General features: G+C 40.3%; 2 protein-coding genes across 3 annotated transcripts in view; one reads left to right on the top strand and one right to left on the bottom strand.

Moving 5' to 3' along the window:
- Positions 1–99: 99 nt before the first annotated feature.
- LOC114245993 (uncharacterized) lies at positions 100–10,204 on the top strand. 2 transcript variants are annotated; one of them, XM_089731349.1, is made up of 11 exons: positions 111–488; positions 1,011–1,228; positions 1,731–1,868; positions 3,227–3,404; positions 3,897–4,057; positions 5,185–5,297; positions 6,045–6,155; positions 6,407–6,610; positions 7,492–7,603; positions 8,494–8,601; positions 9,487–10,204. In XM_089731349.1, exons 2-11 carry the CDS (start codon positions 1,211–1,213, stop codon positions 9,643–9,645), a joined length of 1,302 nt encoding a protein of 433 aa, XP_089587475.1. In that variant the 5' UTR covers positions 111–488; positions 1,011–1,210; the 3' UTR covers positions 9,646–10,204. The 2 variants fall into 2 exon arrangements, with proteins under 2 accessions (XP_089587474.1, XP_089587475.1); XM_089731348.1 differs by lacking the exon at positions 1,011–1,228 and having other exon boundaries at positions 100–488.
- Positions 10,205–11,015: 811 nt separating this feature from the next.
- Positions 11,016–26,391, bottom strand: part of LOC114246247 (uncharacterized) — a 60,571-nt gene continuing 45,195 nt past the window's right edge. The window contains exons 21-32 of the mRNA XM_089731350.1: positions 26,256–26,363; positions 23,568–23,675; positions 23,012–23,185; positions 22,295–22,459; positions 21,447–21,671; positions 20,135–20,229; positions 17,096–17,236; positions 16,002–16,106; positions 14,935–15,144; positions 14,145–14,256; positions 12,621–12,725; positions 11,016–11,982 (exon numbers count right to left, since the gene is read on the bottom strand). Coding sequence (XP_089587476.1) covers positions 11,830–11,982; positions 12,621–12,725; positions 14,145–14,256; positions 14,935–15,144; positions 16,002–16,106; positions 17,096–17,236; positions 20,135–20,229; positions 21,447–21,671; positions 22,295–22,459; positions 23,012–23,185; positions 23,568–23,675; positions 26,256–26,363 — 1,701 coding nt within the window. The 3' untranslated portion in view covers positions 11,016–11,829. The remainder of the gene's footprint in view (positions 11,983–12,620; positions 12,726–14,144; positions 14,257–14,934; positions 15,145–16,001; positions 16,107–17,095; positions 17,237–20,134; positions 20,230–21,446; positions 21,672–22,294; positions 22,460–23,011; positions 23,186–23,567; positions 23,676–26,255; positions 26,364–26,391) is intronic.

The raw sequence follows: 26,391 nt of genomic DNA, 5'->3' as shown, positions 1-26,391 counted from the left end.
AAATATAAATTAAAATAAGACATGACTTAAAGGTCTTAGTTACCAGGTCATAAAATCCCATAGATAAGCACCATAGATTATACACTTCGTATGATAGACACCTGTCATTTACATATGGACGTTCCATGGAGTTAATAGTACGGTATAGTAACTCTATGGGACGTTCTTAGACATAAATAAACATTTTTGATTCATAAAACAATTAAAAAAACACCTATTGTGTCTATAATCATAGATTATACACTTATAATTATTAATTAAACTCTAGATTAAACATATAAGCAAATAGAAAACTTAAATTTATCAGTACTAAAGATTTATTTGCAACTTTCTAAACACTTAAAATGGACGAATCACCAGAAATTTTGTTAAGAAAATTATGCTGTACTTGTTTGAGCAAAGATCGTAAACTTGTTCAATTGACGAAGATAAAAGACGGTGTAAATAATCTATATTCGTTATTATCCATTGATTCTGAGGCATATCAAGTGAGTGCGGTGTTAAGTCATAACATTTTAACACGAAAACTATTAAAAAATTATTACGTTAATTATGAATGAAAAGCTTTTTTAATAAAAAAATTATTGCCCTAGTAGGCAGACGAGCATAGGGCCCACTTGATGGTAAGTGGTTACCGTCGCTCGTGGACGCCGGCAATGCCAGAGGCAGAGTCGAGCCGCTGCCTAAAAATGGAATAAATGTGAACAAAAAAACGTAGATTATTCTGCAAATGCAGTTTTAATTCATGTCTAACTTACAAATAAGACATAGGTAATCAAAACTTTTTTATGGTTTAATCTAGCGTTTTTTATAAAATAGTTATTACATCGACGCTTGAAAGACAAACATGACTAAGCGACAATAACTGATTTGTACATAAATGATAGGCAATAACCATATTCGATGCGCAAAAAATATATATTTCTATGTCTATTAAAATCATTTCAATCCTACAGCTTCTAGCTCGATTCTACTACAGCTAGATTCATTAAAATAAATTTTGTTTTCAGGTATTTCAACTTTAAATTACTCTACTGTAGAGTTCACACATTGTCGTTTAGTCACGTTTGCCTTTCAAGCGTCGACATTGTTTGTGATATTGGGAAAAATTATTACTTTACACAATAAAAATAGAGAAGTTGAGAAGTGCTTGTGTGGTATGGACATGTGATGAGACGAAATGAGGTTGTTAGGAGAGTTGTAACTATGAATGTTGAAGGCTTTAGAGGTAAAGGTAGACCTAAGAAAAAATGGATGGATTGAGTGAAATACATGTAAGAAGGGAGTTAGTGACGAAATGGTATATGATAGAGAAGGAAGGAGAAAACATTTAGCGCTGACCCCAGGTGACTGGGAGGGGGGCAGGAGAATGACGATGATGCTGACTCTAAACATCATTGGGAACCTAGGCTTTTTGGCTGTAAACTTAGTACTATTACTAATTTCTCTGCATTGCTATATGAAACCCCCTTCTTCAAGTTCTGCTATGTTTTTCTCATCATACTTACTCTCTATCTCCATTTTCCTTAATGACTTGGTTACAAGACGTATCCCGTATTACTGCTTCAAGACATGTATAAATATAGACTGGTGGCACCAAACCGCAATGGCACATTAAGTGCTTTAGCACTTCATAATTCCTTACGTTGGTTTTATGGATTCCGTTGTATTCATTACGGTAAATGAATTAGTACTTTTTGGTACTGACATTCATTGTTATATTCTTCCAGGAATGCTTCTACAGGGAAATAATGAGTTTGTTCATATGTTGGGAATGCAATGCATTCATACAGAGATTGAAGCTATTCAGGCAAAGAGCTTGCAGTGCCCAGAGGCTGCTCACGGACATATTGGATGGAAAAATTGATGTAAATGTTATTTTTGAGATTTGTATCTATATGTACGAATGTAGTTAATCAAATGGGTGGTAGATAATTTCCTTGAGCGCCTTAAACCGATTCTGATGATGATAGTGATGTTCGTCAGAAATTAATTGAGATATTTTGAAGAGAGAATTTAATGATAGGAATTAGTAGTAGCATGTTTGTGAACAGGCTTATGGTCCGTCTGGTGCTAGTAGGTTACCAGATTCTGTAGACACATACCTTGAGATATAATGTAAAAGTCAAAATTGTATGATACAATTGAAGACATGAGTGGATGAAGGGTATATGAAATAATTTGTAATTTTTTTTTTTTTTCTTTTTTTATAATTTTTTTTTTCTTAGATGGATGGACGAGCTCACAGCCCACCTGGTGTTAAGTGGTTACTGGAGCCAATAGACATGTACAACGTAAATGCGCCACCCACCTTGAGATATAAGTTCTAAGATCTCAGTATAGTTACAACGGCTGCCCTACCTTTCAGAACGAAACGCATTACTGCTTCACGGCAGAAATAGGCAGGGCGGTGGTACCTACCCGCGCGGACTCACAAGAGGTCCTACCATCAGTAATTTTGAGAAAACGCGCAACAAACTTTTGCAACTTGTACTTTTTCTTCGTACATGACTCTTTCATCAGATGCGATTTCTAAAAATAGCCTTTAAACCTCGAGTTTTAAGGTCTAATATGGCTTATAGGCACATTACACCTTCATTCAATGTAAAAACTCAAAAATCTTAAAAATGGCACTCAACCCTTTCATCCACTCATGTCTTCAATTGTATGTCCCAAAGAGAAATGCATGACTATTGAGCAACTTGAAATTGGCACAATGTGGATTTTGCTAAATAAAAAATTTGCATTGTTTCTTGTAACACCATGTTATTTCTTCATTGTAGAAGTCATTCAGTAAATATATTAAGAAAATCTAAGATTAAATCGCTGGTACAATCACATTCCTACATGAGTACAGTGGAAAAGTTGTCTTAGCCAGCTTGGCTCTGCCCTTGGTATTGCTAACGTCCACGACCGACAGTAACCACTCACCATCAGGTGGGCCGTATGCTCGTCTGCCTACTAAGGCAAAAATAAATATGACACACAGACAAATAGACATTCTTCTCCACAGGAGATTCCATTCCCTCATTACTAAGGATCACAATCACACGTATGCAAGTATTTCCATGAATATTGGTCCAACCATCTCATCTCTATATCACATAAACATAGACATATACTAATCTATGTCTCCGTTATCTGCGAGGCACAAAAATAAAATAGCCTAAAACCTTAAAGAAATTATTTACAAACCATCAGTGTCACCAAAATTAGTTATTTTTAGTTTCAAAAACAGAAATCGCTTTCAAGTTTAAGAGTGAATGCAAATCTAAACATAATAAGTGAGAGGTATCCGGAGGAATGTGAAGAATTTATAAATGAAGAACACTGTATTTCAGAATTAAACTTAGATAATATGCCTCTGAAAGATTTGAAAGGATATTTGAGGAGAAAGAAATGTGGTGAGTCTTATTTTAAGCTATTGCACAGCTTTTATCGCAGGCTTTGAACGCGGCGACCGAATCAAGAAATTCTGTAACGAAAATGAAACCTAACACCTCCCCTACTCCGCCTACCATGTAGCTCGTCTTCAACACATTCACACGTGCGCTTGTGTAGTGTTTGTGAATAAGGGCGTGGCGTGACATCGCACTGCATACGCATCATGAAAAGTCTGCCCATCGCTCTCTCGCGCGATCTAGCTTATAAGTGTGAAGGGGACAGTTAATGATTATAAATATAGCGTGGTTTTATTTTATTATTGTTTTAATAATAAATTATTATTGTCTAATCATAATTGCATAAGTTGATAAACAATGCAATGCAATAGCTTTACCGCGGTAGTTCCCAAGCGCCACACGTGTTTTTTTTATATATTTCATTCATTATTGATATATTCACACGTTTAACTTATATTTTATATAATAAAAGATCAATGAACCGTCCTTTAATAGGTGGAAGTAACAAACCTAGCATCAGGAATTTAGACGAGAAATGCAAAAATCAACCCTACGATAATCAATGTTCGAAGAGTACTTGCAATTTTAGTGCTTGCATGATGGAGTCGAAGAGAGAAGTGAACTCTGAAAGAAGTAGTAACAATATTGAAGTACAGGTAATTAATTAGTAGATTTCGTCACGTAACGAAAAACCGTTATACCGTTAATGCAACTTTCTTCTCTCTCTCTCTCTCCTCTCTCTCCCTTCCCTCCTTTTCACGCTATATCTTCATCTTCCTCTCTCTATCTTTGTATCTCTATTGCAATCGGGATGTTTGATAATAAGGGATTTGCTTTTAAGCTGGTGTTAATTGGCAACCGAAGCCCAAAGACGAAACAACGTGAATATCACCAGCCATCTTGAGGCTTGAGGCTTGTGTCACCAACTGTTTAACAAATAGGCAAATTACGATTTTTGCGCGTTTGATTTAGATCACACGATGTTATTCCTTCATCGTGGAAGTCATTTGTGAACATTATTCAAATACGTATTTCATTACAAAAATGAGTACTCGCCTGCGAGATTCGAACCTTGGCACGGTCGCGTCGCTCAATGCGAACGCACCGGCCGTCTTATCCCGCAGGCCACGCCGAGAAAAACGATAAAGATTGCTTTAACTCTTATAGCGCGAACCGTCGATAGAGCGACTCTCTAATAATGCGTATAAAGTGCGAAACGTCGGAATGCCAACTATTGCGCAGTTAGATTATAGGTTTAGGCAACGATATGTATTTATAAATAACCATTTAAAGTTATTTTGCTGTGAATTTAGCATTCATTCTTTTTAAAGTGTATTTTTAAGGTACTTTTAAAAAAAAGGGTGCGTGTACTTATGTACGCGCGTAAGAAGTTATACTTTATTTTTATTAAATTTATTTCTTTTTTTTTTATTTAAATTTTAATCAATTGGAAAAAAAATCGATTAAACAACATCCTCAAACACGCATATTGGACATCCCTTTTCTTGACATCGTATAAATTCGGTAATTCTCGGTACGGTTCGGAAAGTTCAACTGCGGCTATATTCAGACTCGCCAAGTTACGTCTGTCGTATTGTAATGAGCGATTTAGTGAGCAACTTGATTCTGTTAATTTTGTGTCACGGTGCGCGCGCATCGTAAAATTTCACTGTCATCAATTTTTCATAACGCTCCTTAAGAAGTATAACTTCAAAACCTTTACCTATTTCTGTAAAATATACGAAAAATAAGTTCTACTAACTAAATTGATTAAATTTCACAGACACCATCCAACAGTAGATCAGTGAAAATGTCCAAGAGGAAATTAATCCGAACGAAGAAAGACACGATTAAGAAAAGTAACTTTCAATGCAAATTCTGCGAGATGTCTTTTGAGTGAGCGATATTTTTATTTAATTTAGTATTGTCTTATTGTGTTTACTGTTGTCCATGGGCATCACCAAGCGAATCTCGCCACCCACTTTGAGACGTGAGGTCTGATGGGACGTGATGGGAGGACGTCTTGTGAGTCCGCACGGGTAGGCACCACCGCTCTGCCTATTTTTGCAGGGAAGCAGTAATGCGTTTCGGCTTAAAGGGCACGGCAGCCGTTGTAACTATACTGAGATCTTAGAACTCATATATCAAGATGGGTGGCGGCATTTACTTTGTAGATGCCTATGAGTTCCGGTAACCACTTTACACCAGGTGGGCCGTGAGCTCGTCCGCCCATGCAATAAAAAAAGTTAAAAAAAATGGTGGGTAGTCTTCAATAAACAGTTAACAGCAAGATGAACTGTAAATTCGTCCACCCGTGTTAGCAATAAAGAAAGGTTTGCCTCAATTGCATCAAGTGTCGCGACTGCCTCTCGAATTGGAAGGTATTATTGTGAAGGTTTACGACAAAGGGAAGATCTTTCACCGAGCAGGTGATATTGCTCTACAGACCGATGATCCGAATGTTGTTTTTTTTTTCCTACCTAAGCTGATGGTCTAGACTCTAGAGAGACCATAGCGTCACCGGGCTTCACCGAGCCCTGTGAGCTCACCTACACGCTAGGGTGAAGCTGAAATAGCCTCTCAAGGCTATCAGCATAGGTAGGAAAAAAAGAGCATCCATCGGCATCCTGGATCTGCTTCCAGGACGAAGCGGCTGAGGGTCGGGCACTCGAGGCGAGCCCACGCCGAGGGTCTGGCCTGCTCCGTCTGCGGGAAACGCTACCCGTCCAAGTACAGCCTGCTGCAGCACGAGAGGTGAGCATACGGCCTCGACGGAAATAACGTGTACCAATAATAACTAGTGGTCCCCCAGTACCCCGTAGAAAATAGCGTTCAAAGATTTCAGGCGTCTGAGGCGTAACTGAAATAGCTCTAAGGCTACCAGCGAATAGGTAAGTTGAGCATCAGCTGTACTACCTTTCAAGGCCTTAGCTTGAAGCGCACCGGGCTAGTTAACGAAATGCGCATTAAAAATCCAAAGGATTCACTGTCTGCATATATTACAGACTCCATCGTGGTCCTTTGCCGAGAGAGGAATGTGGGGTCTGTCACAAAATGATCCGCGTGGACCTGGTCAAAGCTCACGCTCGCATTCACGAGGACAGACAGAGTTATGAGTGTTTGAAATGCGATAAGAAGTATGTCAGTAAGGCGTCCTATGAAAATCATTTGAAATTCAGCCGAGCGCACGCGGTCGTCGATGTATTGAAGTAAGTGTACACACTGCCATAGTTAGAGTGGCCTTTACACATACAAACCGATGTACATTTACATACAGTCCTACACTTTACTACTATAGACACAGTCCTATACTACACTACTATAGACACAGTCCTCTGCAGCTCTGTACTGATCCCAAGCTCTTCTCGTACACAAACAGACACAGATCGACCTAAATCCAGAAGAGAGTCCTATACTGCACTACTATAGACACAGTCCTCTGCAGCTCTGTACTGATCCCGAACTCTTCTCGTACACAAACAGACGCAGATCCGACCTACATCCAGCCGAGAGTCCTATACTACACTACTATAGACACAGTCCTCTGCAGCTCTGTACTGATCCCAAGCTCTTCTCGTACACAAACAGACACAGATCGACCTAAATCCAGCCGAGAGTCCTATACTACACTACTATAGACACAGTCCTCTGCAGCTCTGTACTGATCCCGAGCTCTTCTCGTACGCAAACAGACACAGATCCGACCTACATCCAGCCGAGAGTCCTATACTACACTACTATAGACACAGTCCTCTGCAGCTCTGTACTGATCCCAAGCTCTTCTCGTACACAAACAGACACAGATCGACCTAAATCCAGCCGAGAGTCCTATACTACACTACTATAGACACAGTCCTCTGCAGCTCTGTACTGATCCCGAGCTCTTCTCGTACGCAAACAGACACAGATCCGACCTACATCCAGCCGAGAGTCCTATACTACACTACTATAGACACAGTCCTCTGCAGCTCTGTACTGATCCCTAGCTCTTCTCGTCCACAAACAGACACAGATCCGACCTACATCCAGCCGAGAGTCCTATACTACACTACTATAGACACAGTCCTCTGCAGCTCTTTCATTGTCCTAGGTACAAGTGTTCTGTGTGTGAGAAAGGCTATAGATCCAAGGGGGAGCTCCGCGATCATGTAAATTATCAGCACTTGGGCCAGAGTCAACACAGCTGTCCAATTTGTCAAAAGGTATGCTTATATTTTTGTATGATGTATAAGGATTATTTAGTATGTGTGATGAAGTCTATCGACCTCAAAGCGAACGTTATGGTCCACTTGGAAATAAGAGCTTGATGTTTCAGTTGCATAATTTTCACCCTACCTTCTTGTTTATTCCATAGCCAAACATCAAAACGTGTATATAACCACCTCTATTAGCTAAATGAGGGATGAATTTCTTAAAATCATGAATTTAGCTTTTTCATAATTGATATTTGTTCATTTTATATTGAAAACAATTTAATAAGTAAAAACAAAATTTAAAAAATATTAAATTTTCATTAATAAAACAATTAAACGTCGTGATATGTGGCCATTTAGCGCAAAATTGAATATATATATAACTAGCGGATCCGACAGACGTTTTCCTGCATACACAAAATGAATGAATGAATGCCTACACAAAAATTCAATTAAGTTTATCCAGTCGTTTAGTTGCAGTATAGATAAATAACCTAAATACCGACTGCAGCGCCATCTGCCGGGCTGATTAGTGAATCTAAACCATCCAGGGTGCCACCCAAATGCATACATAAAATTCATTCAAATCGGTTCAGCCGTTTAGGAGGAGTTCAGTGACATACACGCACAGAAGAATTATATATACAAAGATAAACAAACAAAAAAACCAAATGTAAAGATATGCGCCAATATCATTGGAGAAGTTAATGCAAATCGTTTAGCGGTAGAAATATGGTGGTGGTACTTACCAGGGCACACACGACGCCCTACCACCAGCGATACTTCTAACAATACCGCCTCTGAATCGGTATACTCTTTCAATACATTAACAGAGACAATTATCTGTCTGATGGACTTCGAATGCGGCCAGACTCTGTGATATTTATACGATTCCGCAGCCGTTAGCTACGCGCCGTTGCATAACGAGACACATCCGTCGCGCCCATCAGAACATAAAGGAGAACCTTCGAGATAAAATGTGTCAGAAATGCGGGAAGGCTTTTCGGGTAAGTTGCGCAATAAACAGCGTAATGTGGTCTACACAGCTACCTAATCTCTGGTAGCCTAAGGGGCTATTTCACCGAGAGGGCTGGTGATCGTGGCGCCGACGACCGCCGGTCCGGCGTCCCGAGGGGGAGGGTGATGGGAGAGATGTCCTCCGCACTAATCGCTTCACTTTCCCCCCTTTGCCTTTTCATGAGTTCTGTCTCATGCGAGGCTTGGACGTTGGTTGTTGAGCGACAGGAGGTTTTAGTCAGTTCGACTCTGACATGCCCTGGCATCCATCCCCAGTGGAGGGCGGAAGTCCGGCGATTTCCTCCTGACCAACTATTTCAGCTACGCGCGGATGGGTAGGTGAGCTCACGGACTCAACCCGAGAGAGCTTGGTAACACTGGCCCTGGCAAAAGCAGGGCTTTCCTGAATCTAATCTGAAAGTCGTCGTGGCCTAAAGGATATGACGTCCGGTGCATTCGTATCGAGCGATGCAGCGGTGTTCGAATCCCGCAGGCGGGTACCAATTTTGCTAATGAAATACGTACTTAACAAATGTTCACGATTGACTTCCACGGTGAAGGAATAACATAACGTGTAATAAAAATCAAACCCGCAAAATTGTAATTTGCGTAATTACTGGTGTTTGGACGTCTTGTGAGTCCTTACGGGTAGGTACCACCACCCTGTCTATTTCTGACGTGAAGCAGTAATGCGTTTCGGTTTGTACTGTTAAAAGTGAGACCTAAGAACTCATGTTTCTAGGCGGGTGACGGCATTTACGTTGTAGATATCTATGGGCTCCGGTAAGCACTATACACCAGGTGGTCCGTAAGCAATAAAACAGTCAGGAGCGCTAACCACTGCATCCTCGTTTTTATATGGCTATCCTTTTTAGTACAAGAAGTCTTTGAGGGAGCACGAGCTGATACATACGGGCGAGAAGCCGCTGGTCTGTGGCGAGTGTGGCCGCAGATTTAGGCAGGGCGCAGCCTTATACACGCACTGCAGACGCGTGCATCAGAACACACACGACAGAGCCAGACCGACGGCCTAATTAAACTAGCCTCTCTAATAGGGGACCACACTTGAATCTGCCTGTACTTTTGTTCCCTACCTATGCTGATAGCCTTGAGAGGGTATATCAGCTTCGCCCTAACGCGTAGGTGAGCTCACGGGGCTCAAACCGGAGTGGAGCTAACATTGGTCCTAGCAAGAGCAGTGCTTCGCAGAGTCTACCACCGGATCGGGAACGTGACCAACTTAGAATATTCGGTAACTCAGTGGGCTGTGTTTGTGGGTGTGCCAGTACAATGATCTTGGGTTTAAAATACCGACGATTCCTATGCAGCTTCGGATGGCAGCTTTCTTTAGACTTTGGTAGTTAGAATCCTCGTACCGGGAAGTTCGATTGCGTGAAGACGACGCGAAAGCTGTCATTGCTGTGAACAGTGAGGGGTTCTTTAAGAGGAAGCTGCGGAATGTGGCGGGATTGGTCTGTCAGAGTCAAAGGATTGACGAAAATATGACCTTACGGATATAACTTCAGTGGTCTTACCACGGAAATTGTCTTTATAACGTCGGTAATAGTAAAATGGAAATAAAAATTCAATCAAGAATTAACTGTCGTTTTAATTATCTTTACGATTCGCGTGAGCTGAAGGAATTAAGAATGATAGGTAATTTATAAAGTTTATGTGTTCTTATTTGTTTAGTGTAGCATTTAGCTTGGGTTGTTAATGTTTCCAGGTTTTTCCGTGTCTATTCTTTTTTTTAAGGGATTTTATGACCTGGTAACTAAAATCTTTAGGTCAAGTCTTATTTTAATTTATATTCGTATTTTTATGAAAAATGAATATGGAGTGAAAATTAAAATGAAATAAAGATGATTAATTTGAGACATTAACCAACTGGGATGTAATTAAATGAAATTATATGGGATGAAATATAATCTCAGTCAAATGGTGGTAATTTAATGAGATTTTTTCAGTGGACTTTTTGGAGGATCCCGAGAAGTTAAGTTCCATCGGCTTTGTTTCGTTTTCCCACATTTGCGCCCTTTCACAGGTTCAGTCACGATTTGACAGCCCATGCTCCCGCCAAAAGTCCGGTAACTTTTTTTCGTAGAATTCATAAATTATTTTTCTACTATGTTAACGGCAAAGGGATCTGCGACCGTTGTATATTTGCTATTACTTAATTGACAGACTATTCGTTTGATTCTACTGAAGTTGTGTGTATCTCATTTCTTGACCAACCATTGCCTGTGTATGTCGGCTGGAAGATGTCATGCGTCCCGATTTGTAGGTTTGGACCGGACTTCGACCACATGTATTGAGGCGAGAGACTGCGTTTACTGTGGGGTCTATCGTCTATATCTATGTACTCTAGCGATGTCCATTATCAATTAAAAAAAAACATATTTTATCAAAAATAATTCCTTTTATTGTTACAAATACTTCGTTATAACTAATTAATAATAAAAATATAAATATTTCGAATATCTTACATCAGCATCATGTATTAAAACTCCAATCCTCTGTAAAGGGAAGACATTTATTTCGCATTTCCATGTGATGCTATAATAAAACAATTGTTAATAGTGTTAAGCCGGTAACAGTAACGCCATCTGTCATCAAATAGCGGAAACGACTATCCAAGCAACTTGTATATATCGAAGGGTGAAAGGTTATTTGGCTTAAGGGATATTTCGTTTAAGACGCGACATTAATATTTTTTCTCCCTACCTGTGCTGATAGCCTTGAGAGGCTATTTCAGCATCTGCTTGACGTGTAGGTGAGCTCACGGGGCTCAAACCGGAGTGTTGCTAACACTGGCCCTAGCAAGGGCAGTGCTTCGCAGAATCTACCGCCGGATCGGTAACGCGTGGTCTTTCACCCCTCGATATATAGTATGGAGAACGTTAGAGAAACGTAACGCCATCTATTGGTACTCCCCGTAAATAGACGAGGGGGACCCGACGAAGCGGACACCCGGGAGCCAATGATCTGTGTGCTTACTGCGAGTTTATTAACGTTCTCGATAGCGTAAAAGTTAGCTTATATTTGTATGGAATGGGATCGTTTGCGTAAGTTTGCCGCTAGAGGCGCTGTTCCAATTGCATACAAAAACGAGACGAGAACGTTAAGAAACTCGCACTAAGCGCACAGATGGATATTCTCTACGACCATTACTCGTCACTTGCTATAAATTGCACCAGACTCGGAGCTCTTGTTAGTCCTCACGGCGCACTGGCCTGACGCGACCCCGCATTGTGTAGAAGTCTTTTGTGGTTGTAAAGCGTCGCGGAATGCGTGAATGCGGCGCCGCAGTGCGTGCAGCGGTGCGGGCGCGCCCCCGTGTGCGTATCCATGTGGGACTTGAGCGAGCGGCGCTGATAGAACAATCGAAGACACGAGCAGATGAAGGGGATATGATACAATTTGGTAATTTTGAGAAAACAGGCCAAGTCGTCGTGGCCTAAAGGATAAGGCGTCCGGTGCATTCGTGTTGAAGCGATGCACCGCTGTTCGAATCCCGCAGGCGGGTACCATTTTTTCTAATGAAATACGTACTCAACAAATGTTCACGATTGACTTCCACGGTGAAGGAATAACATCTTGTAGTAAAAATCAAATCCGCAAAATTATAATTTGCGTTTATTACTGGTGGTAGGACCACTTGAGAGTCCGCGCAGGTAGCTACGGTATAACTGGTGGTAGGACGTTTTGTGATTCCGCTCGGGTAGGTACCACCACACCGCTTATGTCTGCCGTGAGGCAGTAATTTAATGTAAAATGGTGACTTGGAACTTATGCCTGTGTGTATAACTGTCGGTGAGGCAGATTATGTTGATGATGTCGACGGGCTCCGGTGACCATTTAACACCAGGTGGACCGTGAACTCATACACTTATCTCAACAACAAAAAAATACTAATCATTGAGAGGGTCTTTGATAAGTCTGCCCTTGAAATCCACACCAACTCGAGTGCTATTGGCCAGGCGTGTAGACAATAAGATTACACACTCACCGTGAACGCTTTTCCGCAGTAATCGCAGATGTGGTCCCTGGGCACCTTCTGCTTTTCGTGGACATAGGCTATGTGGTTTTTCAATGACCGCGCTGTACGAACCATCTGCAATATTGTAAGCTATCCGGATAGGTCTCGTAATTCTTGCCTATTCGAATAGGAATCTTCGGGAAGGTTCGAGAACGCGTGCTTAATACGCTAAGTTTGCTATGTGTATGTGCATTACTATTATTCTCATGTTGTGTTTGTTATTTTAGTTGTTCTACACACACTCATCACTTTTAATTATTATTCTCATAGTCCTCTCGCAGGTCTGCTGAAAGAGATCTCTTAAAGAAATAAGCAGTGCCTTTGTACATAATTTTCCTATTACTCTGTACTATGTCTTCTTTTTTGTGTGTACATAAATAAAAAAAAAAAAAAAAAAAATGATTGGTTGGCAGTTCGCCACATGAAAAGCACTTTAAGATCTTCCTTGGTCTTAAACTTGCTTTTCTGCATGACCTGGACCTTATTAATGCAATGCGAATTCAAAGTTAAACTTGATTGCGGAGTTTAGAACTTTTAACTTTCGTTCCGTAACAAGTTTTGATCCGAGTTCCTACTTCTGGATGCCTAGAGACGTGACAGAATAAAATCCGTACGATGGTAGCCTAAGGGGCTATTATAGCTACGCGCGGATTTGTAGATAGTAGCATCCCGAGGCGACCCAACGAGGCACTTGATAACTTCATTTATAGGTACATATCAAGGGGTGAAAGGTGGTTTAAGTGACATTTCTTTGTAAAAATATTAAAAATGTAGTGTCGTGGGACACCAGGTAGGAACGAAGTTCCTTCGGCTAATGTAGAATCGACACAATTTGCAAAAAAAAAATCGTGCTCAATTTTATGTTGGTTTTCTTGATTTTTCTCTTAAATTTTGCTGATTAGTTTTTATTTAAGTACAGGAAAGTATTTAGGAAATTCAGTATTTTAGGAAATAATAAATTACGTAAAATAAAAATAAAATCGTAATTCAAATTATCAATTAAAATAACAAAATATGTCTCTTAATTTTTGTTTGACAACATAAAATTACATAGAAATAGAAATAATTACAAAATAGAGAGAGAAGGGATGAGAGAACGAAAAGAAAGAGGGAGAAAGAGAAAGGTATTATACACTACTCGCTTGTGTATGCGACTGTCGCGCCTGCACGTCTCATTTAACGGTTTTATTCCACGCACTTTTTTTCACGGATTTTTTCTTACGGTGTTACTATCACATTTTTTTCAGTTCGGTCGCGCAGCAAAATCCCTATCCCCTCCAAGCCTGCCGTAAGGAACTTCGTTCCAATAAAGGTCCGTTTTATTTGGTATCAGTATCAACAGTTTGATGTTTTTAATTAACCTTCATTAAAATAGCTGAAATAAGCGTCTTTGTTATGATATTTTCTCCAAATTTTAACAATTTAAATTGCTCTCCTGTAAAGTTGCCAAAATATCGCTTAAGCCACCTTTCACCTCTCGATAGAAAGGTTTACCTTCAGACAAATGTTGCATCGGTGGTTCGATATCTTCAAATGTACCCACTCGATGTGCCCCTTCAGACGAGACTTCGTAGGGAACTTCGCACCGCAATTATCGCACGTGTACCTGTCGTTATAAGGCACGAGGCTTTAACGAAAAGCTCCCGGGAACGAAGACTTTGGGTGGTGATTATCAGAAAACTTTCCCGCGGAGTCTATCGCCGGATCTTTTGAAGGTATCGCGATTCCGATTCGGAGGTAGATTCAACGAAGCTCTTGCTATGGCCAGTCTTAGCTAGTCCCCTCAGGCTGAGCCAAGTGAGCTTTCATGCACGTTTGGTGAAGCTGTCATAATCCCTCAAGATCCTTTCTCAAGGTGGCAAGTTTCGAGTCATTGACGTCTATGAACTCCGGAAACCGCCTAACAGCAGTTGAGCCGTGAGGTCGTTCACAGGTCCGAGTAACATTAAGAATTCCCATTAATAGCACGCTCTGACAGTTACCGTAATCCCAATCGTCACACAGACGAGTGTTGCCAATGCTGAAATATTTCCCAAATAAATAAATCAAATAAAATACACTTAGTGTTGCCGTAATACCAATTGTCACATAGTGTTGCCCATGCTGAAAGAATTCCCAAATAAATAAAATACACTGAGTGTTGCTGTAATCCCAAATCGTCACACAGTGTTGCCAGCCAATGCTGAAAGATTTCCCAAATAAATGAAATACACTTTGTATTGCCGTAATTCCCGATCGTCACACAGACGAGTGTTGCCAGTACTGAAGCAGTCCCCCGACTCGCCTGTTGGGTTGCAGGGCGGCGTGACGCGAGTGTCCGGCGAGGTGCCTTCGCAGGTTGTTGTCAGTGCTGAACTGTTTGAGGCAGAGAGTGCACCGGTAGAGGGCGCCGCCGTGGGTCGCCCGCGTGTGGGCCCGCAGACCGCAGCGCTGCCGGTACTGCTTTGGGCAGAGCGGGCACGCGTACGACGTCACCTTCTTGTTGTGGACGCCGCTTTGAGGGAAAGTGTACGTTGACGATACATCTTATTCACTATTACAGTTAAGCGAAAAAAAATGGGAAAATATTTGTCGACTCGAGTTGTAAGTATACTTGAGACCTTAGAACTTGTATCTCAAAGTGGGTGGCGCATTTACGTTGTGGATGTCTACGGGCTCCGGTAACCGTTTAACACCAGGTGGGCTGTGAGCTCGTCCATCCATCGAAACAATAAAAAAACAGAATTTTAATAAAAGAAAGTGGCTGTATTCACATCACGATGTCCATCTAGCTCATTTACGTAGAAAAGGAAAAATGTATTTTAAGGAACTTATACGTTGACTTCGCAAGCAATCCAATTGCGTATTTAAATACTACACATAAACGGGTTGATAAGTAAATTAATATGGTCGCGCGGCAGAATCATTACGGCACCGCGGCAGAACCACTATGGCCGTGCGGCAGAATCTGCCGCGAAACTGCAAAGGTTTGACGGAACGGGAATTGTACCATCGATCTGCATTCATAATGTCTATAGGCTCCTCGCACTTAACACCAAACGCATTAGCACTAAGCACCGGTGACCATTCACGATCACGCGGCCCGTGCGCTCACGGCCGACCCGCCTTTAAGTCCAAGGCCCACGGACATCAACAACGCGAGTACGGCCGCCCGAACAACCGCTAAGCCAACGCCATATCGTACCTCTGACGGGCACTTCTATCTACAAACGAGGCTTGTGGAGATTATTAAACGCTAGGAAGCGACTTGGCCCTGCCCCTAACATTGCTGATGTCTATGGGCGACAATAGCTACTCACCATCGGGCGACCCGTATTCTCCACCCACAAGGGCAATAAAAAGAAAACTTACTACATATGGGAGCGCAGCTGCACCCATTTCCCATAGACCTTGCCGCATTTCTCGCAAGGGTAGCTCTCGTGCTTCGACCTGTGGTAGACGAAGCCGCGGTACGAGCTGGAAACCGTTGAGATCTTGGACCAGACTCTAACCTTGGCCGATCAGGTTGCAAAGACTCCACGTTGACACATACGAGTTATTTTTTTGATGTGAAGCATCTATGGACACATGGCTTGGGGGTGCTCCGGCAATGCTGTCCCTGGGCGACGGTAAGCACTTACCATCTTACTTACTGGTGATAGGACCTCTTGTGAGTCCGCGCGGGTAGGTACCACCGCCCCGCCTATTTCTGCCGTGAAGCAGTAATGCGTTTCGGTTTGAAGGGTGTAGCAGCCGTTGTAACTATACTTGAGACTTAGAACTTATATCTCAAGGTGGGTGGCGCATTTACGTTGTAGATGTCTATGGGCTCCAGTAACCACTTAACACCAGGTGGGATGTGAGCTCGTACACCCATCTAAGCAAAAAAAAAGGTGGGCCTTATGCTGTAAAAACATAAAACCGATGGCTGGTGTGATCTTTATGATAGTATATAACGAGGGGTAAAAGCGACATTTTTGCAACTTTACAGCAGAGCCATTTAAAGTATAAAAACTTGGAAAAAATATCATAACAAAAAAAAAACTTCTTCCATATGAAGGCCATTGCACCCCTTAAACCTTTACGGCGGAAATAGGGAGAGCGGTGGTACCTACCCGTACGGACTCACAACACGTCCTACCGCCAGTAATTACGCAAATTATAATTTGGCGTGTTTCATTTTTATTACACGATGTTATTCCTTCACCGTGGAACTGAATCGTGAACATTTGTTAAGTACGTATTTCATTAGAAAAATTGGTACCCGCTTGCGGGATTCGTACATCGGTGCATCGCTAGGCCACAACGTCATATATGTCAGCAATTTCAGGGACAGAGTCAACCCGCTGCCCATCGGAGGAACAAAAAAACCTGTTGCGGTTGCAGCGAACCCAAGTTCCCAGACTCGGGAGCAGCGCCAATACAAAAGCTGCAGCATCCAAAGTTCTAACACACCGCGTACTCACTGAGTTTCGTAAGCACAGCCGCGTATATTACACCTGAACTTGTTCCGGACGGTGGCGCCCTCTGCACCGTGCTTCTCATTGTAGTGACTGACCACAGCGCGTTCGTCGATATACCGCTTCCCGCATGTGTTACATTCGTATCTGTAGGTCATCAGTGTGCTTAATGCGAGGTCTTAATGTTCTCGATAGGGTAAAAGTTAACTCAAATTTGTATGCAATTGGAACAGCGCCCCTAGCGGCAAACGTAGGCAAACGTTCCGACTCCATACAAATTCGAGTTAACTTTTACGCTATCGAGAACGTTAAAAAATACGGTATAAGCACACAGAATCTCTTCAGTATGGAGGGTAGAAGTAAAAAGCACCATCTTGTATAGGGGACAAGTTGAAAAAGTGTCGGCTTGTAAACAGCGAGTTATCGTTCGAAAATTCACCGAAATAGCGCTAGTGTAGCAAGTGGAAGTGATATCGTGAGGTAAAAGGCGGTTTTGATTAAGCGTCATTTTTGCAACTCTACAAGAGAGCCATTTAAAGTTTAAGCGATTGGATAAAAAAAAAAAAAAATTTATTGTTTAGATGAGTGGACGAGCTCACAGCCCACCTGGTGTTAAGTGGTTACTGGAGCCCATAGACATCTACAACGTTAATGCGCCACGCACCTTGAAATATAAGTTCTAAGGTCTCAGTATAGTTACAACGGCTGCCCCACCCTTCAAACCGAAACGCATTACTGCTTCACGGCTGAAATAGGCAGGGAGGTGGTACCTACCCGTGCGGACTCACAAGAGGTCCTACCACCAGTGAAAAACAATCATAACAAAAAAACTTCTTCAACTATTTGAATGGAGTAAGCTTAACTGACGTAGTTCAAATTACGTCGAACTGTTGATGCCGATACTAAATAAAACGCACCTTTAATTACAGAGATAAATGTCGCGTGTTAAGCGAAATGTCGCTTTAACCAAACCTTTCACCCCTCGATATGAATATAGCAGTTTTAAACAGAGTGAAGGGTACGGGCTAAAGTGAAGTGTTGTGGCGCTGTTTTTAAAATCTTTCCACTTGCTACAGTGGCGCCACCTAATTGGCTTCTTTTCAGTGGACGCTTTTTAATACACTAAAATGGTGCTACTTTCTTCTACCCTCAATACCATTGACACGAGGTTGAAAGCGAGGACAACGTAGTTCGACGTACTGTTATATCGGTACGAGTAACGCCATCTGTCGTCAGACAGCAAAACAGCTACGTCGAAACGAATCGAAACAAATGGAAGTTTCTAGAATATTCTAGAACATTTCCATGAATGCTTTGTATCGGTATTAGTAACGCCATCTGTCGTTATACAGGGTGGCCCATAAGTCCTTTGATATGAAAAAAAAATTATTAAAATAAAACTAATTACATTATGAATTAAATTTTTATTTACATAAAAAGCTTAAAAAACGGGAATTATTTTTTGAAAATAACATCTCCTAAATGTAATCCGTTGCGATCACGGCACTCTTGCAAACGACGTCTAAAATTGTTGATGACTGCGCGGCACGTCACTGCTGAAATGCTTGTCATTTCTCTGCGGATGTTTTCTTTTAGGGCCTCAATTGACCGCGGGTTTGTGTCGTATACTTTAGCCTTAAGGTAGCCCCACAAAAAAAATCCATCGGGGTCAGATCTGGACTACGTGGAGGCCAGGAAATGTCTCCTCTCTTAGAGATAACTTTGCCAGGAAAAAGTTGACGGATAACGGGCATAGCAGTGTTAGAGGTGTGAGAAGTGGCCCCATCCTGTTGAAACCACGTCCTGGCATTAAAGCCTGAAAAGTTGTGCAATTCTGGTATGAAAAACTCTTCGATCATAGCCACATATCGCTCCGACGTAACAGTAACTGCGCGCCCTCTGCCATCCTCAAAGAAGTAAGGCCCTAGGATACCATGGGCTGACATAGCGGCCCAAACAGTCACTTTCGGACTATGTAAGGGCTTCTGATGCTTAAGTTTTGGATTGATGGGGCTCCAATAGCGGCAATTTTGTTTACTAACATGCCCGTTAAGATGGAAATGAGCCTCGTCAGAGAACATTATGTTATTGAAGGAAGTAAACCGATTCAACATTTCATTCGCATAATTTTGTCTTTGAATACCGTCAGTTTCCTTTAATTCTTGAACCAACTGAATTTTGTAAGGGTGCATATGTAAATCTTTCTTCAAAATCCGTTGTAACGATGTCCTGGATACGTTTAATGCTCTGGCGCGCTTACGAGTTGACTGTGTCGGATTTTCGCGAATAGACTGTGTCACTGTGTCTATGTTTTGTTCCGTACGTGACGTCCTTGGGCGACCCAACCGCGGTTTATCTAACGTCGAACCGGTCTCCTCGAACTTAGCAACCCAGTTCTTAATCGTTTGAAGAGTTGGAGTGTCGTCAAAGTTGTGTAAACCTTTGTGTTCTCGATATTTACGCCGCGCAACGGTTGCCGAATTGTCGTTTTTATAAAACTCGCGCACACAAAACGCACGGTCCGCTCCGGTAAAACGCTCCATCGCGACTAAATTCCCAGAAACCGAAGTTACTCCCCCCGCTTCCCCTGCACCGCTCACGCGCGCCCTGTTCGTTTTATTCAAATTTTACTTTTCAAAGGACTTATGGGCCACCCGTTAGTTCAAGAGGCTCTATCGAGACAAATAGAACATCTCTTGAATGTTCTAGAACATTCTCGTGAGTGTTCAAGTGGCTCTCACATTCGCGAATTTTCTATCGGGAATATTCCGAAACATCCTAAACACAGTCGAAACGAACATACAGCCTTGGCACAGATAACAAAAAGAGGACCCTTGTGAAGTTTTTATGCTAAGATATATTTGTAATAATACAAAAATTTCGCTTAAGCCAAATAGCTTTTCGCCCCTCGAATAGTTGAGAGCCGCTGGACTAATTAATTAGTTCTATGAATGAAGGGCGCAAGGTTGATATTCGCTACGGGCTCCGCACTGGACACCGGCCGTCTCACTCATTAGGCAACTGACGCATTCCTAAATTACTTACCTAATGAAATGTCTCCTGTGGTGTGGCACGTACGACCTTTTGTCGTTGAACGTCGACTTACATATCTCGCACACAATCACATCAGCGTTCTCTCTCTAAAAGACATATTGGAGCATCAGAGCCTAATCACAATATTATTAAAGGCAGGCTACACAAATCGATCCCTTTGCCTTGGCGACGATAAATCAAACGACTAATGTTAACAGATTATATGAACTTTTTTTTTTAAAGATCTTACGTCCCGGTAACGAGACTTTTAAGCCAAGTCTTATTATTATCTTTCTATATTACGTTATAATATGAAAAATTAGATGAAGTTAATTAATTTGAGACTTCAATCTATTGGGATGGGCAGCAATGCCTTTCAGTTTGAAGACTGGATCAGCCAATGTACTGTAATGAGACCTTAGAACTCATGTCTCAAGATAGGTGGACCTTTGACTACCATCTAAGCAAAGGGTGAAAGCGTATTTGGTTTAAGCAACATTTTTGTAACCTTACGAGGGAGCCATTTAATGTCTAATCATTTGGAAAAAATATTATAACAAAAAAAAGACTTTTTCAGTTAGTTACTTATTCAGAGTGTTATAGTTATATATAGTTAGTGTTCAAGTAATCGGGAGCGTATTCCCGAAGTCAGTGACTATATCAGAGGGGACGCCTGCTATGGGCATGTACATAGGACAGTAGTTCTAAGCAATAGTAATAAACAATACAACGCTAATGTACTTTGGCACTAGTACTAAAAGAATGACAAATAGATAAATAAGGAGACACAGAAGAAAGACAGGGAAGTAATTGGCCTGTAGCAGCATCTTGAGAAAGGCAGAGGGACACAAATAATTCTGATTAAAAGATATTGTTACTTTTAGCTTCTAACACAAGACAGCCCTGAATACACAGAAAAAACATCAAACTGTTGATGCTGATAGCGAATAAGACGCAATTAATTACAAAAATAAATATCGGTTAAATCAAATAACCTCTTAACCCTCCATACCATATCTATATATTAATATGCGAGGCAAAAACTTTGTAACCCTTTTTACAGAAATTGCGCTTACGGGGGAGTATGAAATTTCCCACACTTACCGAGAACATAGTGAGGTAGTGCAGAACGCAATTTTTTTTTTAATTATTCACATAGAGTATATGCTATAAAGAAATAAATAAAACATTACACACACTACCATGTATTTGACACACGCACACGCATTTATACTCTTTTTTTTTATATTTCATCAATCTGTAGTGAAACTGGGAATAGATTAATATTGCTTGTAATAATAATTATGTATAGACAATCTTATACCTTGATATGTCTCTCCCGCAGATGTCTCTTCAGAAAAACATCCTTATTATACCCCACGATGCAGTCCTCGCACTTGTAAGGCAACCGTAAATAGTTCTCCTCCGTTCTCATTCTGTCTCTCTCTAACTCCAGTTCCTCACGCGTCAGTGTCAGCATCGTCAGCTTGCCGACGTAACTTTCGTCCATGTACGGAGAGGCATCAGATGTCATCTCAGTTTTCGTCTTCTGCCGAACACAATACTTAGTTCATTACGTGTGACGTCATATGTGGTGAATAAACGAAGCGCTAACTACACTTCGTTTTATATACGATTGGAGATTATTTTTGATTTAAAATAGTGATTAAATAAATAATAATAAATATATAAATATTTACTAACAATCACGCCACGTTAACTGGTCCCGTGATAAGTTAGTAAAGAACTTGTGTTACAGGTACCAGATACCGGATATAAATGTAAGATTTTTTATTATACACATACATATATTTAATGGATGTATCATAACCCTGGAAAAGACATTTATATTTATCATACAAATATCTTCCCTTGGCGGAATTCGAACCCGCGACCCCTTTGTGTAGTGACCATGTCACTTACCACTACACCAGACGGCCGTTTAAAACAAATTGGATTAAAAAAAATATACAGGGTGTCCCAGAAAGAATGGATAATCCTGAAACACCTCACACAGTAAAGCTATTGGGGCCTCAAAATAAAAGCCATGGTGCCAAAGCCAAGCTCAACATGAATAGTCACCGGAAGTCTTAAGTGTGTAGTACACATGCATGCCTGCAGAATCTGAACTAAGGCACAGCCTTTGGAATCAGTTTACAAAAACCATCTCACCTTTATCGCACACATTCCCCTGACAGCATTTTTACGTTTCTTCTCTTTTATCTGTGACAAAGGTAACGCAGTCTCTAAGTCGGAACTATCGCTTTCGACTTTCACGTCTGTATCGTTCGGTGATGATTTACCATTTTCAAAATCCACCATCGCTTCTCGTCCCGACTAGAAATATATTAAATTGATTTAAAATCCTTGGCATATGTATATAAAGGAAAAAAACCTGTCCAGTATCAAAAATATCTGTACCCACTTTCATCAAAATTGTACAGTTAGTAAAGAATAATATACACTTATAAGTGTTTTCTTGCTTCTTCTCTTGTCATACACCTGATTAAAGCTATTTTTAATAAGTTAACATTTTAATTAAGTATAAACTTGTTATTTTTATATAGATATGGAAAAAGCCGTCAAATAAGCCACAGGGCTGTAATCCTTCCTGGTATTTCTAATATCCGTGAGCAATAGTGACTACAAACTAAACAGGTGTTTCTTGATCATCATCTCAGGCCTTACAGCCCAAAATGGGCCTTAACATGGTCCAGTATGTCTCTCCAGACTGCTCTGTTCAGGGCTTTCTCCATCCAGTTCCTGACACCGATAACTCTGAGGTCGTGCTCTACGCCAACAGTGCTCTATGGAAACAGATGTCTGCACAGTAACAAAAAAAAAAAATGTACACTCTATCATTCAATGCATTTTAATACTTAAACTTACAATATGGTGTTTTTCTTCAAGCAATTCATTATTTGTGTCTTCCACAATCAATACAAAGTTTTTTCCAGGTTTTACGTTGGTGTCTTCGCTTAGAAAATTAATTTCAATACTGGTGACATTTGATGATGTTAAATTATTAAATTTCTTTATTTTATTTTCGTTTGTATGAAATATCTGAAATATCAGTGTATTTTCATTAGGAATGGGTAATTTTAATACTATTCTACATAATCAATTTCTCTGTGGATAATGTACAAATGGAAAGTCTTCCACCAAGAAGGCATCTTTTTTTTTTTTATTGCCTTTGTAGGCAGACGAGCATACGGCCCACCTGATGGTGAGTGGTTACCGTCGCCCATGGACTTCAGCAATGCCAGGGGCAGAGCCAAGCCGCTGCCTACTGCTGCATCTGTTATGTATCTCATGTTTATTATACCTGGCTACCACCATAACTTCAATGGTATATATGATATATTATCTAAGTCGTTCCACACTTACTGCTACTATGGTCTTAAAATACACACAACCACTCCAAAAAAATATGTGATAATAAAACCTGTTTATTCAATATTTGCATGCTTTCCTCCACTTGTGACTTGAAGAGTTCTATCTTCCTCAGGATCTCGTGACAATAATTACATACTAATGTATTTTGAAATTCAGTCTGAAAATAATAAGGTAACTTCATGTGTATAGGTTTGCTTTTAGAGAATCTTCCCACCTATACTACGTTTTGCTTGGACTAGTTATACCGAATGAAGGAAGTCCTGTGCTCTACAGTTGGACGTTTATTCCTATAATAATACCCAGGGTTTATATTCTCTGCGTAATGAATTTCATCTAAATCGCTTTGGACGCGACATATATTTTTGTTTGTTTTCCAATGTATTTGAAAAAGTTACAATTTTTTAGGTCTTACAGTGCAGAAGTAAATTACAAAAATATTTAAATGAAATTTTGTAATCGTCATCCGATTTCAATGAAACAAAATATATATTAGGGCACCAGTTAGAATGATGTCTAGATGTGTAAGTACTATTAGATATTTCAAAAGATGTACACTAACAAACAGTGACACCAAAAATAATTCTACAGATTGCTGGTTTATCTTCTGTTAGTCGCTTAAGTTAGTAACCGTTCTTTATATTTTTATTACTCTTCTTTAGTGTATAAATTCCGCACAAATTCTACTGTTTTTTTTTCTATGTTTACAGAGGATCTTAGAGGCTAAATGCCTTTTTTATTCCCAAATATTCCTATAATTGACTGATATAAACGCTTAATTATGTTTATTGAGGCAATGAAATGTGTCAACTTAATATTCACCTTATATTTGAAAAAATAATTGAGAAAATGGACGTGTTTACATCTGTTTAAATTTACAAAATTTACGTTTTGTGACAGACAACACACACAAAAATCTCCTTCAAGCATTAAATTAGATGTATCCGCTTCGCTAATATATTGTGGAGGGTTTAAAGCTATAAAATGAGTCATTTTATTTGTAATATTAAAATAAATCATAAATTTTTAGATGTTTTAAACTTTTTTTTACTATTTTGTCATTCTCTTGTCATTGATAGTGAAAGGAGCACAGGTGTCATTGTCAAATTATTATTTTTTTGTTTGATTCGTCGTTTCGTGTGACAAATGGAACATAGCCTGTACTATGAAACATGCAAATTTTTTTGGCGATAAATTATCAGTGCTCTATTAATTAGTTATCTCAACTTATTTTATTGACCTTCATCCCAATTGATTACAATTTCTGATGAGTCCACCTCATTTTATTTTTCACATAGTATTTACATCTGATTTACTGGTAGGAAAATTATTAAATATTTTATTAACTGAACGTTGAAAACATTGGTAATATGAGAAGGCAATTGTCATAGTAACAGGAGGTACAGGCGGAGAAGACTTTTAAACGTGTGAACGAATGAAGCCCATAGTCTTAGCTTTATAATAACGGCATCACCACCCTCAAACTAAAAAACCCCACTGGTTTGCTACAGAAATAGGCAAGAGTGGTAGAACCCATGCGAGCTCACGAGACGCCTTACCACCAACAAAAATCGTATTCTTTTGGAATTCCCTGGATTCTGAGCCGCAGATTGGAACAAGTTCGTTCAAAGTATTATTTGAGTTTCTACAGCCTAATTTGCATTATCCTTTTTTTCTTTTGTTATTCTCTAAGAATTTGTAATGGCTGTGTGGAGCGATATCTTTTAGTTGACTTATAAAATAATTAAAAACTTCATTTTGTTATTGTATTTTTTTATTTTTTCAATTTAGGGCGCTTGTGCACCAAGCGATTGTGGGTGTATAGCGACGCCGCATGTGCAAAGGTAACGCCGCATTCCTTACAGCTCAATGGCCTTTCGCCGGTGCGAGTTCGCAAATGTTCAATCAGCGACTTCTTATGCTAAAATATAAAGAGAATCGAGTGAGGTATTCAATTTTTTCCTCTACCTAATCGCTGGTAGCCTAGGGGGCTTATTCTGGGCACGGGCTCAACCTGAGAGAATTTGCTAACACAAACCCTAGCAAGAGCGATGTTTACCGGATCGGAATCGCGACCCACTGAGAAGATCCGGCGAGAAACCAATGCATACTCTAAGAGGAAAGATAAGTTCAGTAAAATAGAAAACTATTTTCTTTTTAAAGATGCTACGTCCCGATAACTAGACTTTTAAGCCAAGTTATATTTTCTTCTTGTATTCTGTTATAATAGGAAGCGAAGCCAGTCGCGCTTTATCCAATTCACATTTCAAGGTTTTTTGACTGAAGTTGCGATATCTATGGACTGTTTGAGACCAGGCGTTGAGCTCATGTAGCCACAGCGATATGGAGAGTAGAAGTAAGGAGCACCATCTCAGTGTATTAAAGTGTCCGCTGAGAGGGAACCAATTAAAGTGGCGCCACAGTAGCAAGAGGAAAGATTTTAAAAACATAGCTATAAATGACCAAAAACTGCTATATTCATATTATTTCCACTACTTTCTACACTAGCGCTATTTCAGTGAGTCTTCCAACAATAACTCATTGTATTATATGTGGACACTTTTTCAAATTGTCCCCTATACAAGATATCGCTCCTTACATCTACACTCCATAGACAGCGAGACGAAGTGGATCTCTGCTATACATAAATCGATTTATAGAAATATCATTCGATTACTCGTTGGGGTGTACAATCTTATGCCTCCATTATTAAGGATCAATTTGACGTTTCATAATTTACCCTGTACTCCTTGCCGCACTGATGACAAAGGATCCTCTCTCTGACGACCGAAACGTTCCCGTGCGATCGCTTCACGTGCTTCTTCAGTAGCGTTTCCGTCCTGAATATCTAAAAAAGAGCGTCACGCATGTCGCTT

The sequence above is a fragment of the Bombyx mandarina genome, chromosome 11, assembly GCF_030267445.1.
Source record: "Bombyx mandarina strain Sakado chromosome 11, ASM3026744v2".
Lineage (NCBI taxonomy): Eukaryota > Metazoa > Arthropoda > Insecta > Lepidoptera > Bombycidae > Bombyx > Bombyx mandarina.
The sequence above is the reverse complement of the archived record's forward strand: the minus strand, read 5'-3'. Positions and strand labels throughout refer to the sequence as shown.